Consider the following 15,107-nt stretch of genomic DNA (forward strand, 5'->3'; position numbering starts at 1 on the left):
CATGCCACTACCACCAAGTTAGATAAAGATACTGGAGCATCAGTATACATTATCTTTTTTGACATTAGCTTTTCTTAATTGAAAGTGATGTGTAAGAAATTTATAGACCAAATTGTGTAAAATTTTACATCACTAATTTTTTAATAAAGCGATGTACTCGTTACTAATAGACATTTGTTATAAATAAAACCGATGTCCTTTACTACATAACCAGAACTAAAACATTGGAATAACAAGCATCCATACAAATCCAACCAGTCAATCATTCATACATTTAACCATTCAATCATCCGAAAACCACCAACACCAACCCCATCATCTGCATCAATCATCCAAAAATCGCCAACACCAACCCCATCATCTGCATCAATCATTCAAAAACTATAGAATCTACATTACCAAATGTACAACCCCCAGCATTTATAAACCTATACACCAATCCCAGCATTCATACACTTACATTCTTACTACACAGAACCGTCTAAATTACCTACTCAAACTAAAAATGCACAAATGCACATGATTATTTTTTAAAAATTAAAACTCAAACATCGGTCCTTGTTATAAAACTGATGTGAATCAACTAAAAACACATGACCTACTCAAACTAAAAATGATATCTAAACCAACAAATGAAATCAAATTATTAGAAAGAAAACGATGTCTACAATGTTAAAACACATCGGTTTGTGCAAGTACATAAAAGTAAAACAAAATAAGACCGATGTTAAAGTAGAAGTTTCACATCGCTTCTTAAACTAAAACTGATGTTATAATACATGTCTAACATCAGTTTAGGAAATAAACCGATGTAAAATAAGGACTAAAACATCGATTTATTTAGGAATCTGATGTCTATTAGTTAAAAGTGCTTCCCTGTTATATGTTTAAAATGGTATTTAACCTCCTAAATACCATTTTTGACAATCTAGTTTAAATATTTATTCAAAAAAGGGCTAATTATACATCAGTTTGCTCAAAAAATCGATGTCTGTGTACATCTTTAACATCGGCTAAAACCGATGTTAAAGACCCCCCCTTTCTCTACACATGCGAAGACATCGGTTTTAAAAGAAAAAAGACATCGGTTTTAAAAGAAAAAAGACATCGGTTTATAACCGATGTCTAAGGGCATTTTTCTAGTAGTGTATGGACTAGATAGATGTCTATAGGTGTCTCTCTCCAATATTCAAAAATTGAGAGAATCTGAGTTGGTTGTAGTGATTGACAAGGTACATATAGTTATTCCAGAGGACACCCAATTGCTTCATGAACTCAAGAAGGCTCAGATAGATACTTTTCCTGAAGCCTATCTCTGTCCTTAGTCTAAGAAATGTAAACTCTTCACTGTTCTTAAGAATTATGTTAGAGAAAACATGAGGCTGATAATGACTTTCAATCTCATCTAAAATGCAAAAAGTACAAGAAAAATGAAGATGAAGAGATGATCAGAATTCTTGAGAGATACCTTGGAATGCTGATACCATGTTGCCAAACCTACAATACAACTTAAAGGATGACAAGGATAATGATGAGCAGAAGCAAGATGATCAACCACCTTCTGGCTCAAATTCAAGTCAAACTTCTAGAGCAACTGGTTGCAAAGAAAAGAAGAAAGATGAGAAAAAGGGAGAAAAAAGAAGAGAGGGGAGAGGAGGAGGAGAGAGAGAAGAGAGAAGAAGGAAGAAGACACTCAGAACCACAAAAGCAATCCCTACCAATCAAAATCAACCAAGCTCAACCCTCTAAGCCAACAAACTCAAATATTAAACAACCTCACAACGAACAAAAGCCTGAATTCTTGTACAAACAAACCGCTAACACCTTACTGAAATACTAATCACCTCATGCCAAACATCTCTAAAGAAATCTTCAAACCTACCTTCTGTTAAGCCACCAACCAAAATTCATTACAAATCTGTTGAGAGAAAATCAAAGGACTGCAAGTACTGAGGGGGCCATCTGGAACTGTTTCAATCAAAATAATTTCCTATCTCTGAACTAGTGCATCTCAAATGAAGACTACTTTCAAGAATTAGCTGAAGAAATGGTCAGAGTTTGGGTTGTAACACTAAGGGAAGAAATAATCTACTATCAGGATGGAACCTTCACATTTCTTGGCAAAAAATTAATGGACACATTTTCCACCCACAGAGATCAAAAGGGTGATAAGCTTACTGAAGGACAAAGATACTGCAATAAAGACATGGAGATCTATTTAGCTTAATGGTTGGTAGAAAGGGAGGAAAGAAGAGCAAGATATAAGGCTGAAAGTGAGGAGTGGAAAAGAAAGTATATTGAGGAGATAGAAATGTATATACAAAGATCTGAATATCTCAAGGCAAAGGGGATGAGCAGAATAACCAAGGATGGATAATTTCTAAACATCAAGATTGGCAGATTCTCAAGAATTAGGATTGGTTACTTGGACAGTTATCCATTAGCTGATAAACTGAAACTTGTAGAAGCTCTAAGAGGGACAACAATCATAAAGGAACTGGAAGTACTTGTAAAGTTAAAGAACCTCATTAGAGAAGAAACAAGAGATGAGAAATTTGACTAATGAATATATCTATCAAACTCAAGAAATCATTCAATGTATAAAAGTTATACTTCTGTCAATTTTTATGTAAAGTTTTATTATTCATTATAGCTTGGGGTTAGTCTTGTTACCAGACATGGATTTGTAATAAGCAATCTTCTCACAAATTGGGGGAGTTTGTTGTGCAAGAAATGCCTGTACTATAACATGACTAAGTCAAATTGATAACCCTAAGTAAGTTGTATGATAATCTAAGTTTGCATTTTGTATTATATTACTTGAGTCTGTAAAAATGTCAATATATTAGACTGGAGTAATTTTCTGTAATTAGTATTAAGCCTAAGAATAAACTCTGGAAGAAAATCATGAAGATCATGCCTCAGAGAAAGTGTGAAGAAACTTGGAGTTGAATAAATCTGTGTTAAGAAAAATATTCTAAGTCAAGAAATCTACAAGTCATGGATCAAGTCATATAGAGAAGTCATTCGAGAACTCTAGAATGACTTATCGACAAGTCCAAAATAGCTTATAGAGAAGTCTCAGAGATCTCAAAGTCAAATTTTAGATGTGAAGATTGGAGATATCGACAAGGCAAACTCTCATTAGAGATCTCAGAGATATTGATAAGTCAATATGCCTATAGAAAATTCAGAGATATCGACAAGTCTTTTCTACATGCAGAAATTTAGAGATCTCGATAAGCTAAATTATCTTATAGAAAACTCAGACTTCGATAAGTCAAAATAACTATAAAATAAAAAGAGATCTCGATAAGCCATTATACTCATCGAGATGTCGAGTTCTCTATATAACAAACTGGAGATCTCGATATAAAACTCAAGTAAAAAATGCAAACCAGTTAAAGATCCAAGATTATTAATCAACAAACAAATCAATCACTGATTTGAAAAGTCTACAAAAAGCAGCTTGAAGAGTACAAGATCAAAGGCCAAGATTAACTGACAAAGTAAAGTCACAGACATGCACAATTTGCAAAGATACACTAAGCCAGAAATAGAAAGTTTTAGTTAACTTAAAGTAGGGTTTAGTACATGCTATTACATGCTGTGTAAAACTTGTGTTTACTGTTCTATAAAGTGAATACTGGATGCTTTGTTTTAATTGTAACAAATAGATCTAGAAAATCTGTAACTCTCTCGAGAAAGAAGCTGAGTTCTTTATCAATAAAGAACCCAGAAATTTGTAGCAATACATACTTGATTTTAATATAAAATTAAGTGAGTTTTGAAGATAGTGTGTTCATGTGCATGTTTCATTATTTCTGTTAAAATACTTTATCTCTACAAGGTAGATTACTTTGTTCACCACATCCATAACAGCTCAAAAAGCATAAAAATAATCCAAAACACATTCACCCCCCGTGTTGTATTTATTACCTAACACTTGATCATGTGAATAATATGTTCGTGAATGTCCTTAAGCAAAATTGGATAATTTATTGAAAGTGGGTGACAAGGAAGTGCTCGATTATGTAAATGCGGAAATTTCTTTGAAAGAAAAAAAGTGTAGAGATAGTTGGAGAAAGGTGTGATATAGTAGGTTCTAATATTGCACTACATAGTGTGACGAATTTGATGTACTTAAACAAACAGACAAGAACGAGGATGGCAAAGATCACCCAAGAAGAGTCTTGATGATGTTTATAAAGATAGGAACGATGAAAAACATCATGTTAAAGGTGCATCAAAATCGTATTTCGATGATTATTAATTAGTAGATGTTTTGCAACATCAAAACTTAACTCAGAGAATATATAAGTTGAGTTCTCCAATTTTCAAAACTAATGCTTTAATTTTTGATGAGTTTGACGTGAATGTAATTTTAATTAGTATTGTATAAGCCATATCAATTTGATTTGAATATAAGTCAGGAAAATACGATGAAAATATTTGACTTATTAAATAATGATGAAAAGTATATTTTGTATCTATTAGAAGATAAGGGTGTCTGAGAACATTATATGAATGTTGAATGTTCGATGTCTATTGGTACAGTACATGAGTCCTATTTTATCTATTCTTCCCTTGTCACGAAAAAATCGAACATCGAAAGAAAGTCACGTTAATAAATGCAATCAAACATATGACAGGGCAAAGGAAAGAAAGTCATATGGATCATAGACAGTGGATTCTCAAGACATATGACACGTGATATGGCCCTCCTATCATACTTTGCCCATTAGTGACTTTTGGAGACAATAGAAAAGGTTTCACAATGGGATATGGCAAATTAATTTCTGGAAATGTTGTCATTGAAGATGTAGCACTGGTAGCTGGTAAGGATTCAAGGTCTCATGTGAAAGTTAAGTCTGCACACCTCAAAATTAATATAGGCTTGATTTAAAATCTAAATAAATCTTTTATAAATTTAACTTTAAATTTTCTTTACCCAATTAACCTTTTATTTTCTATTATTACTAGCTAGTATCTCATAGATTACTTTAATATTTATCAAGTTTTAACTTATTTTTTAATACAGAGTTTCTACTAGAAAGAAATAAATTGTGGAAGATAATAAAATAGAATATGTTATTGGTTTGATAAGATTTGAACCATATATTTTTATTTGTATCTTTAAAGTTATTAATATTAAAATTAAATTATTTTATGTTGTAGGCAATATTCAAACTATGATTTCAAAATAAAAGTAATATTTTTCAAATGTTTATAGGAATCATGGTTTTTGTTAATCAACTACATATAAACAACTAGCCAAATGTATACATATTCATAAAATAAGGTGTATCATTCTATTATAATTAATAAATAATAGAAGAAAAAAGGAGAATATTTATTAATAATATGAAGAGAATCTTAAAAGTACCAATTCATGTCCAAAAAGTAACTTAATATCAACACACACTCACACACACATATTGAGACAGACACACATTAAGCACATTCATGTTCATATCCACACACTCACAATTTACATTAATATCCATATTTATATCTTTATCTGTATCATCAATCTTAGTTTCAAACAAAAATCTCTACCACCTACCTCTCTTATCTCTATAGCCTTTTTCATCACAACCACCTCCTTATTTACATTGTGAAGCAATCTAATCAATTTCATCTCTCTTGGCACATAGGCCTTTTTCATCACAACCACCTCCTTATTTACATTGTGAAGCAATCTAATCAATTTCATCTCTCTTGGCACAAACATACAGTCATAAATTGTATATTTTCAGGTAAATTTACTCTATCACATGTAGATCTGCTCTAACAAATACATGTGATAAAAAATAGGTAGATTTGGTAAACAAACAAGTCCTTAGATATATACATGAGAGTATGTTTTTATCTTTGATTATATAGCACCTTCAATCAAACTTCTAATAACAAGGTGACTTCAATTTAAGAAACCCCCTTTCTTTATAGTTCTTTCACAAGTATCCAGAAACTCTATCACAAGTAAATTCCCTAAAAACAAGTAGATTTATTAATTTCAATAATAATTGGTAATTACTATTTTTTTAATTTTGCATTACATGGATTAGTAATTTGTGTAAATATAAAGATCGTGATAGTTTAGTTTGATTTTTTTCCCTATATCAACAATTTTAATAGCAACCACCACCATTGTTAAGGAAACATCCTTATTGTAAGCAAAGACCCCACTTAATCCTTCTATCTGATCCCTTTACAAGTAGATCTGGGAAACATATAGATCCAATATATTGCGAAAAATGTTCATAATTAATTGGTTATATTTTGTGCTATATAGATTGGTAATTTGTGTAATTATAATCAGTAATGGTTAAGTTTGATTTTTGTTATAATTTGTGTGTGTGTATATATATGTGTGTGTTTATATGCTAATTAATATGTATGCACTAATTCCCAATAATTCTCAGGATCGAAATGGAGTCCACCTCATCTAACTTGAAAAGGATGCATAGGGAGGAGGGTAGGGAGGCCAAATGTCCTAAAAGGACAAAACAATTATCAAAATTTGAGCAAATAAAGCAAAAATACAATTTTGAAGCCGCTCTAGCCGATTTGATTGTAAGTATGAATCTCTAGATCTAAATACTTGTGGTGATATTTTGTTATTACAATCTAATTTATGATTAATCATTTATAAACTTTTTTTTATAATAATCTAATCTATAATTAATCATTTGTAAACTTTTAACATGTCAGGATAATTCATTGCAAGCTTCATGGTCAGATCACAATAACTTCAGACAAATTAGGTATGGAAAACCCTTTGATGTGATTGTTTATATATTTTGATCTTGTGCCTCTACTGTATCTCAATGATTAGCTACATAAGACTCAATCAATCTAAAGAGGTGATTAGGTCGTATCATTGTTAAAAAAAAGTAGCATATGTGTATCTTTTAAATCCCTCTGCACCCCTCATTTCTTTAAATAGTTTCATATATATATTTTTTAAGTTATAGAACTATATGTTATATGCACCTTAAAACATGTGTTGGACATAATTGAGGTGACGAAGGAGTACTAATTAAACACCTAATTGTTTGTTTTCATCAATTTTTAACTTGCTTATTCAAATTTTTTGAAGATCTATTATATATAGTTTGCATTTCAATGGTGGTTTAAGTGAACCCAGATTTGATAGGTTTAAGTGGTTTAAATATCACCTAAACATATATTATACTCCATGGTGACCTAAATTTTATTTGCAGTATTGACATCAACAAAGATATTATCTCTATTTTTCACAATGGAACCAGCATAGATTCTAGCCAGGAGACCTCTATTGTGCAGTGGTAAGATGTTGATATTTGTATATATATATATATATATATGCAAATGTTTCTATTTGGTATAATATCTGAGTGGACACATGCAAAAGGTTTGGTCTATAATTTTATTTATAGTATAGCAGTTGCACATGTACCTTTCAAGGGATTTCTGGTTAACATTGACTGCAGAATGTTCTATATGTCGTACTCTTTTGATACCTAATTTTTTATCTTCTACTAATTTCAGGGGCCTAAGTGCCTCTCGAGAGCAGGAACTTAACCAACAATCAGTAGGGGACAGTGATCTGTACTTGACGGTCAGCTATTCATTTTTTATATTTTCATTTTAATAACATTTCGGGTGTATTGACAATTTCTTTGATAAGTGCAGCCTTTATTTGGCAAGTTTGGATATGGAGTAGCTGTTTCCTCTATGCATTTAGGGAGGTAAGCAACTGGAAATTCAGTTTATTGCTCTTTGTGCCTATTGTCATATCTGTATATTTCGGCAACAAAATTCTATATATTGACACTGCAAGAAAAAAAGACTAAATTCGACAGGAAAATCTTGATTAGGTTTTAAAATTTGTCTGTTACCTATCTGCTTCTAATTAGGCGTGCCAGAATATGCTCAAACACAAAGGCCTCTGGGGAAATATGTATCATTGATATCGAAAGTGATGGCTCCCTACAAGATTCAAGTGGAGCTCTGATAAAGATGGTAATATCACCCGATTTATGAATTTAATCTTTATGATGTTTAATTTTATGTTTTTTCTAGCTAGTTACACACTCTCAACTTCAATTGACTTGCCATAAAAAATTTAGACTGAGGGTGGAATGCCAAGCACCTCAGAAGAGGATCTGATAGAATCATTCAGGGGAAGATTTACAAAGGTAACTGCTGCAGTTTGCGTATATATGTAAATAAGCACCTCCAAATATCTCCTCCATACTAACACTAAACTGACAGGTGCAAATTTTTGATCTTCATATGGGAGGTGTAGGGTTACATAAACTCCTGTGCAGACTTAAGGATATCTATTTCCCTTACATCCAGGTTACTTTCTTGCTACTATACATATTTATTCAGAAAAAATAATAAAGAGCTAGTAGATCTACCTAGCTTTTTATGCTTACATATGTTGAGTTACCACTGGACAGATTGATAAAACATGTGCTCTTAGGGTCAAGCCAGTTGAGTTTCAGGTACAAACCTATTAATCTTATTGCAACATTTTAACATTATATTTGTTGGAGATCTATAATTTAAATCTTTTGAAACCATTTAGCATTTATTGGATTATAATTCCTTATTGTTCTCCAGGTGAATGGCCAAAATTTAGCTTATATAGATGGTGGAAAGGTTTCCATCACTAACTTGCACGCCTGCAGTGGCCCAGAATTCAAATTGCAGCTTTGCTTATCATCCATTCCAGAAGTTGCTGGTAACTATTTCTTGTGTTCAAGTGTAGCCTACAGTCTTACTAGGTTTCTTAGAAATTAAAATATTGTAATTGCTAGCAAGTGCAAATATGACATTTAGTAATTAAGAATGTTGGTTGTTCAGGATCACCATCATGCACATCTAGGAAAGGAAATGCAAGAATGACATTTGTATACTTTCCAATAATCCAGGTAGATATGTATATACTTATGAAATCCTAGTGTTTAGTTGTATCTCATGTTTATATAGTAAGTTATCTCATTTTAAATTCGTTATCATCAATATTTATTAACCTACTGTTAAAAGAACAATTAAAGGTTATTCATTTGACTATTAGAATAATATTTGAAATTTTATTAAAGAGTGGATATGGATCATTAAAAATAAAATCCGGTCCGAAAAAAATCTGATCCGATAATGATCCGATCCGATAAGTAACACATATGTATTTAGAACGATCCGATCCGTTAACGATCTCATCCGACTTTATATTTTTTATATATATAATATTATTCACATATAATACAATATATTATATATATATAACATATTATATGTATCTTAATTTTTTGATTATCACTTGTACAACTTGTTTAGGTGTTAACTTTCAAGTATTAAAGTTTATGAGAGAGGTATTACATTGAATTAGATTGGCACCCACGTTGCTTGTTGTAAACAAGATTTACAAAGAGCTTGTATATAAGTTGAAGTCCCCTTATTAAGTTTTAATCTCTGCTGAACTTTTGCTTTATTAGTCATGTTTGTTATCATGATTCTTGTTAATATATTTGTATTTATAATTCAATTATTATAATACATGTTTAAATTGATACATGGTATTTTTTATATAATTTTTTTTTTTAAAATTATAAACAACTTGGACTCTAATCCATTACCAGCGATCCTAACAAATCCGAATATGAATCGGCCTATAAGAAATCTGATTAATATCCGATCCGAATCCGAATTAGGTAAAATTAAATTGATCACGATATGAATCAATACCGATCCAATACAAATCCCATCCATTGACAACCCTATATCACTTTACTCAAAATGCATACATAGAGAACTTGTGCAAAAGACTTTTGCTACCTCTTTTTGATTAAATGAGACATCGTATATGTATATATTTATTTTATATTATTTTATAAATCCAGCATGTGTATTTATTATTTACGAAGGGGGAAGAAAACACTGATAGGATTATTAAAGAGCTGGATGTGAGTGGATATGGTATTGAAGGCTTTAGTTGTGTATCTGTGAGGCGGCTTGGGCGTTTACTTCCAAATGCTTGTTGGGTAAGCTATACCTTCCTATATTTGATCATTTTTAAATTTGTTTTATATATGATGACTGAACAGTTTGCTCCATCATAACTCAACTCAGGCACTACTTCCATTTATGGAGCCCAAGCTCAAAACTGGTGATGAAGCATATAGATTAAAAAGATGCTACTCTAGAGTTAAATGCTTCATCGGTAAGAAAACATATAATATTTATATACATAATTAAAATATCAGTGTAGAACCTTAGAGTTTGGATATGGATAGTTTTACATATACACACAGGGTGTACAAACTATGTAATGTTCAGTAACTTTAGTTTTAACTTTAGTCATATTATAGGTAAACTTTAATTATAACTCTAAGGTCCTGCTTACATAAAACAAATTATAACAACAAAAAGAGAGCTGGTTTTAAATTACCCCAATTCTGATTGCAGAGACAGATGGTGGTTTTTTCCCAACACAATGCAAGGTATGTAATTAAATAGGTACACCGTACAGCCATGTTTGCTACTAATTATGTAGTACATTTGACATAAAAATTTGTATACGGCAATTTGGTAGATAATTGTTTTTATATTTTAATGTAATCTTAAGTGATTTTGTTTTCTAGACTGACTTGATGCATGAAGATCCGTACACGAATGCCTTGAAGAGCTTTGGTGCTCAACTGCCTCGTGACCACCAAGGTATTAGTGTTGAAACAATCAACCAATTGTACATCCCGTCTCATCTTTTACCTATCTTAATTAATGCAATAAAGCTTTTCTTATCTTTTCTCATGGACTTACAGGGCTACATGTCCAAATTCTTAAAGAAGAAAATATATGGTCACTTCCCCAACTGGAGAGGCTGTATAAAGACTGGATCTTGAACATGCATACCAAGTTTGACGAGGAAGTTGTCTGCAACGACCAAGAAACTGTAATGGCCAATGTTAATCCTTCAAATAAATGGTTACTTGGTATTACTCCCCATGGTGAGGGTGCATGCAAGATAATTATTTTATTATTTAATTTACCAAGATTCATGTTCTTTTTCTGGTTAATATTTATGGCTACTTCTTACTATAATTTAACCAATACTTTTTTAACTATAGGAATTTCTCTACTATGTATATATATGTAGTTGTAAGGGTTTGCAAAAAAGTAAGCAGGAAAGGAAAATTGTGGCAATCAGGGCAGAAGATCAAAATTTGGAAAGGAGCTTCTGCAAAATTCCAAAAGACAAATACATATGCCACCATAGATTACATTCTAGTAGAAGGTTTTCCTGGATCTACAGGTGGTAAGTAATTGAATAATTGTATTTATGCTTAAATTCACTATCTCTTTAATTTTTATTATACAGTAAAAATGGGTAATACCTGCATGCTTAATTATAGAAACAATAAATAATATTAGAAGTCTGACTTATTTTTCATTTCTTTTCTCCTTCAATTATTTGCTTTACAAAGGGGAATCTTATTTTATTTGCAGGTACGCGATTATAAATATAATATTTTTTTCTATATTTTTGCTTTTTTATAATTTATTTATAGTTTATTATATTTCTTTTGTCAATGAAAAGGAGAATAGATACAGAGCATGACATGGGATGTCAAGTAATAAAGAACAGTAACGAGGAGTATATTATAATTAATATTCGTCAAGCTGTTATATTACCGTTGAGAGCTATTGACTCCGGAAAGGTTTGATATCTTTAAGTAACGCTTTTAACATTGGTGGTATTCATTCTTGAGAGACTATTTTGCTAATGGTTATTTTCACATTAGGTTGAAGAGGTTGACTCTTTTCGATGGAATAAAAAAATTAGCAAGCATTTAGAAGATCAACCTCGACATGTTATCTCCGGTGTGCGTGATTCTCCCCCAAACATGATGAATGTTTCTTTTTTAAGGGAAGAGACGGTAAGACAAATTTGTACTCTCTAAAACTTGAATACTTATGAAATATGTGTATTTTATTGAATTATTTATATTATGCTATATCACCAACAAAGAGCATATATATTATAAACTGATAATAAGATCCATAATATATAACTATAAATAACCTCTTTAAAAGTCGTGTAATACTTTTAAATATGTTTACGTTCTATCATCAACTTATTTTCTAGTGAAAAAAGCGTCAATGAAATCTTTATAAAGCTTTCTTAAATTTATCTATAGAAAAATATTGCAGATGATATAGGATATAATTTATGATTTCTTCTTTCAAGTATCTTTTTCCAAGTTCAAATACATATATTGTGCTATCCTGTTTTGGAAATTCCAACTTATCATGGGCTTATATGCTACAGCCTTCTAACAATGGACTTCAAACGCAAAATAAAGAGACTTATTTGTGGGAAGAAAATCAAAGGCTCAAATCTCGGTAGGTGAAACAAATGATTGGAATATCTGAATAAGTTGAATTGATCAATTGTATTTGAAGATTAGTACATCGATAAATTATTAACTTAGCTATATGGTATAAATAGAGGGCTTAGTAACTTATTATGTTGTAGATATATATATACAACAATGTGAAATCATGAACTGTATTGACTAAAATGAAAAGCAAAGTGGAGTTACATGAAAAATCTTCCCCACTACTAATTTAACCTCCTCCACTAATTAGAGTAGACATATAAAGTTCTGCAACGTTAATTAAACTCCCAATGTTAATTATGTTAACAATGTTAACCGATTGTTCCGCGTCATCCTTGGAATTTGTTTTTTTTAGATGCCAAATGCAGTGACTACTGCAATAGTGAATGCTAGTTCAATATGTTGAAATGGATATATATTCTGTATTCAACTCATGTCGTCTTAAAAGTGAATATATTGTCACTGTGATAACAGCTTAGATGCTAATATTTGGGCATCATATACGAAAAATATGATTTCCAAATATTAGTCGGTTATCTGGTCACATGTCGCATAAAGTGTGGTTTAAATTCAGATATAAATTACAATTTGTAAGTTTTACTTGATTTGTATATCAAATTTAATAGATTTTTAAAATTTTGTTCTTCTTTAGATGATATTTCTTAATCTGCTAAACCTTTAATCTCCTTATTTATCCTATGTAGGTTACTTGACTATCAGAAAAAGTGAGGAAGCTCTTATTCTAAGGGTATATATATTTCTTAGCATGTTAGAAAAAAACAGAAAAATCAATTAATAGAGATAGATGCCACTAATTCAATTTCCTTGTTAAATATACATAACTTTTGAGTAAAACTTACATACCTCCTTTTTTTTTACAGGAACAAGAACCTCAGAGGCAAACTTGCTAAGTCACAGCAGGAGTATGATGAGCTGTGCCCCAAAGTATTGTCAAACTATTTAAAAGACTACTGTTGATTTATAAATGTATATATATATATCAATAATCTACCATGTGAAATCTTTAGTTCGGTGGAAATTTTTGTTGTAGATTTCGATACCAAAATCTACTTACTAATATAATGTAAAAAAACAAACTGAAACCATATTTCAACAATATGCCTAAAGTTGCAACTAAAGTGTGGATTTGCTATTTTACTGTATTACGCTATTGAACCCATGACACATGTGTGCAAACATATGACCCCAATCAAATGAGTTAAATTCCCATTTCATTATATTTTGATAACATAAGCATTGAGCTACCTACTTGTTTCTTCATTTTGGGTAACTAAATTTATACTATAATTTAATATTATTCTAAGACTTGGTTAATTAGCTTATTAGCAAATAATAACTTTATACTCATGTGCAAGAGCGGTATTATAATTTTTTTAATTTATAAAGAACTTTATAAATTAAATAATTAACTTGTTGACAATATATAACCATATTAACTGTTGATAATATCTTACCATATAATAATAATTTAATTATTATCGAGACTCGGGTAATTAACTCACTTTGATATACCAATTTTATACTAGTGTAACAGTCAAGGGTATAATCAAGCCGGAGTTAGTCGAAAACTGTGACACTCGAACTCAATTAAAAATGTTCGGGTTCGAGCACGAACTCGAGTTCAACCAAACTTAAATCTCAAACTCGAAACTCGGGTCTTAAAAATTTTGATAGACTCAAGTTTTTCTTTGGAAACATTTAATTTGTAATTACTATTTTGTCCCCGTATTTAAATAAATATGGGAAAAGTATATTACCATATTATAAAGAATTATATAAATTAAATAAATAACTTATTGATATTATATTACCATATTAATTTGTTGATAATATATTACTGTGTAATATTAAGTTATTAATTATCGAGACTTGGGTATTTAACTCACTTCCATATACTAACTTTATACTTGTGTACAAACAACCAAGAGTATAATCGAGCCGAGCCCGGTTGAAAACTACCAGTCTTGAACTCGATTAAAATATTCGGGTTCGAGTATGAACTCTATTAAAAATGTCGGGATCAAGCACGAGCTCAGTTTCAACCGAACCTTAAATCAAACTCGAAACTCGGGTCATAAAAGTTTTGATATTAACAACATAGAAGTTTTAAATCTTCTATATTCTTAATATTATTTTCTTGGCTTTGAGATTTTCTGTTATAAATCTATTATACATGGTTTTTAGGAAATTACTTTGGTTCTAGAAGAACTAGAGAAACTGAAGAATGTGAAGAAGAAAATTCTTAAGCAGGTTCGACTACAACAAATCTGGCCATTTACGGCGGTTTTTTTTGAACTGAAATCGTCGTAATTGAGCCATTTACGACGGAAAAAAAATCGTCGTTTTTGGTCGAGTAGTAAGTTCGTTTTTTCGTCACAAGATAAAATTGCGTCGCAAGTTAGAAAGTAGGGCCCATGTGTTCAATAAAATAATAAATATACTTAAGACGAAAACTATTGTCATATGTTTAGAACTTACGAAAGATAATATTGTCGTATTTTTAGAACTTACGACGAAAAAAGCGCCGTATTACGGAAATAAGAATTAAAAAAAAAACGTCGAAATCTGGAAAATACAGATTCCTTTGAGCTTCATTTTGGCAACTTCCGACAACACCAAACTCAACAAAAACATCATTTTTAATGCAATTTAACATGTCAAATAACTATAAATCTATGAATCATGAACGAGTTT

The 15,107-nt window shown here is 30.9% G+C and overlaps 1 protein-coding gene across 1 annotated transcript; it reads left to right on the forward strand.

Annotated features, from left to right (window-relative positions):
• Positions 1-5,552: 5,552 nt before the first annotated feature.
• Positions 5,553-14,663, forward strand: LOC141705146 (structural maintenance of chromosomes flexible hinge domain-containing protein GMI1-like; the record flags this gene model as incomplete). Its single annotated transcript, XM_074508216.1, has 24 exons — positions 5,553-5,759; positions 6,426-6,576; positions 6,715-6,767; positions 7,227-7,310; positions 7,534-7,603; positions 7,678-7,733; positions 7,902-8,007; positions 8,115-8,183; positions 8,260-8,346; positions 8,451-8,495; positions 8,614-8,734; positions 8,857-8,924; positions 9,918-10,034; positions 10,123-10,213; positions 10,459-10,493; positions 10,635-10,710; positions 10,815-11,000; positions 11,150-11,308; positions 11,478-11,499; positions 11,591-11,711; positions 11,796-11,930; positions 12,323-12,396; positions 13,274-13,337; positions 14,598-14,663. Coding segments are annotated over exons 2-24 (2,049 nt in total), but the record flags the coding sequence as incomplete, so codon positions are not given.
• Between the last annotated feature and the right edge of the window lie 444 nt (positions 14,664-15,107).

This window comes from Apium graveolens, unplaced genomic scaffold, assembly GCF_009905375.1.
Source record: "Apium graveolens cultivar Ventura unplaced genomic scaffold, ASM990537v1 ctg8595, whole genome shotgun sequence".
NCBI lineage: Eukaryota > Viridiplantae > Streptophyta > Magnoliopsida > Apiales > Apiaceae > Apium > Apium graveolens.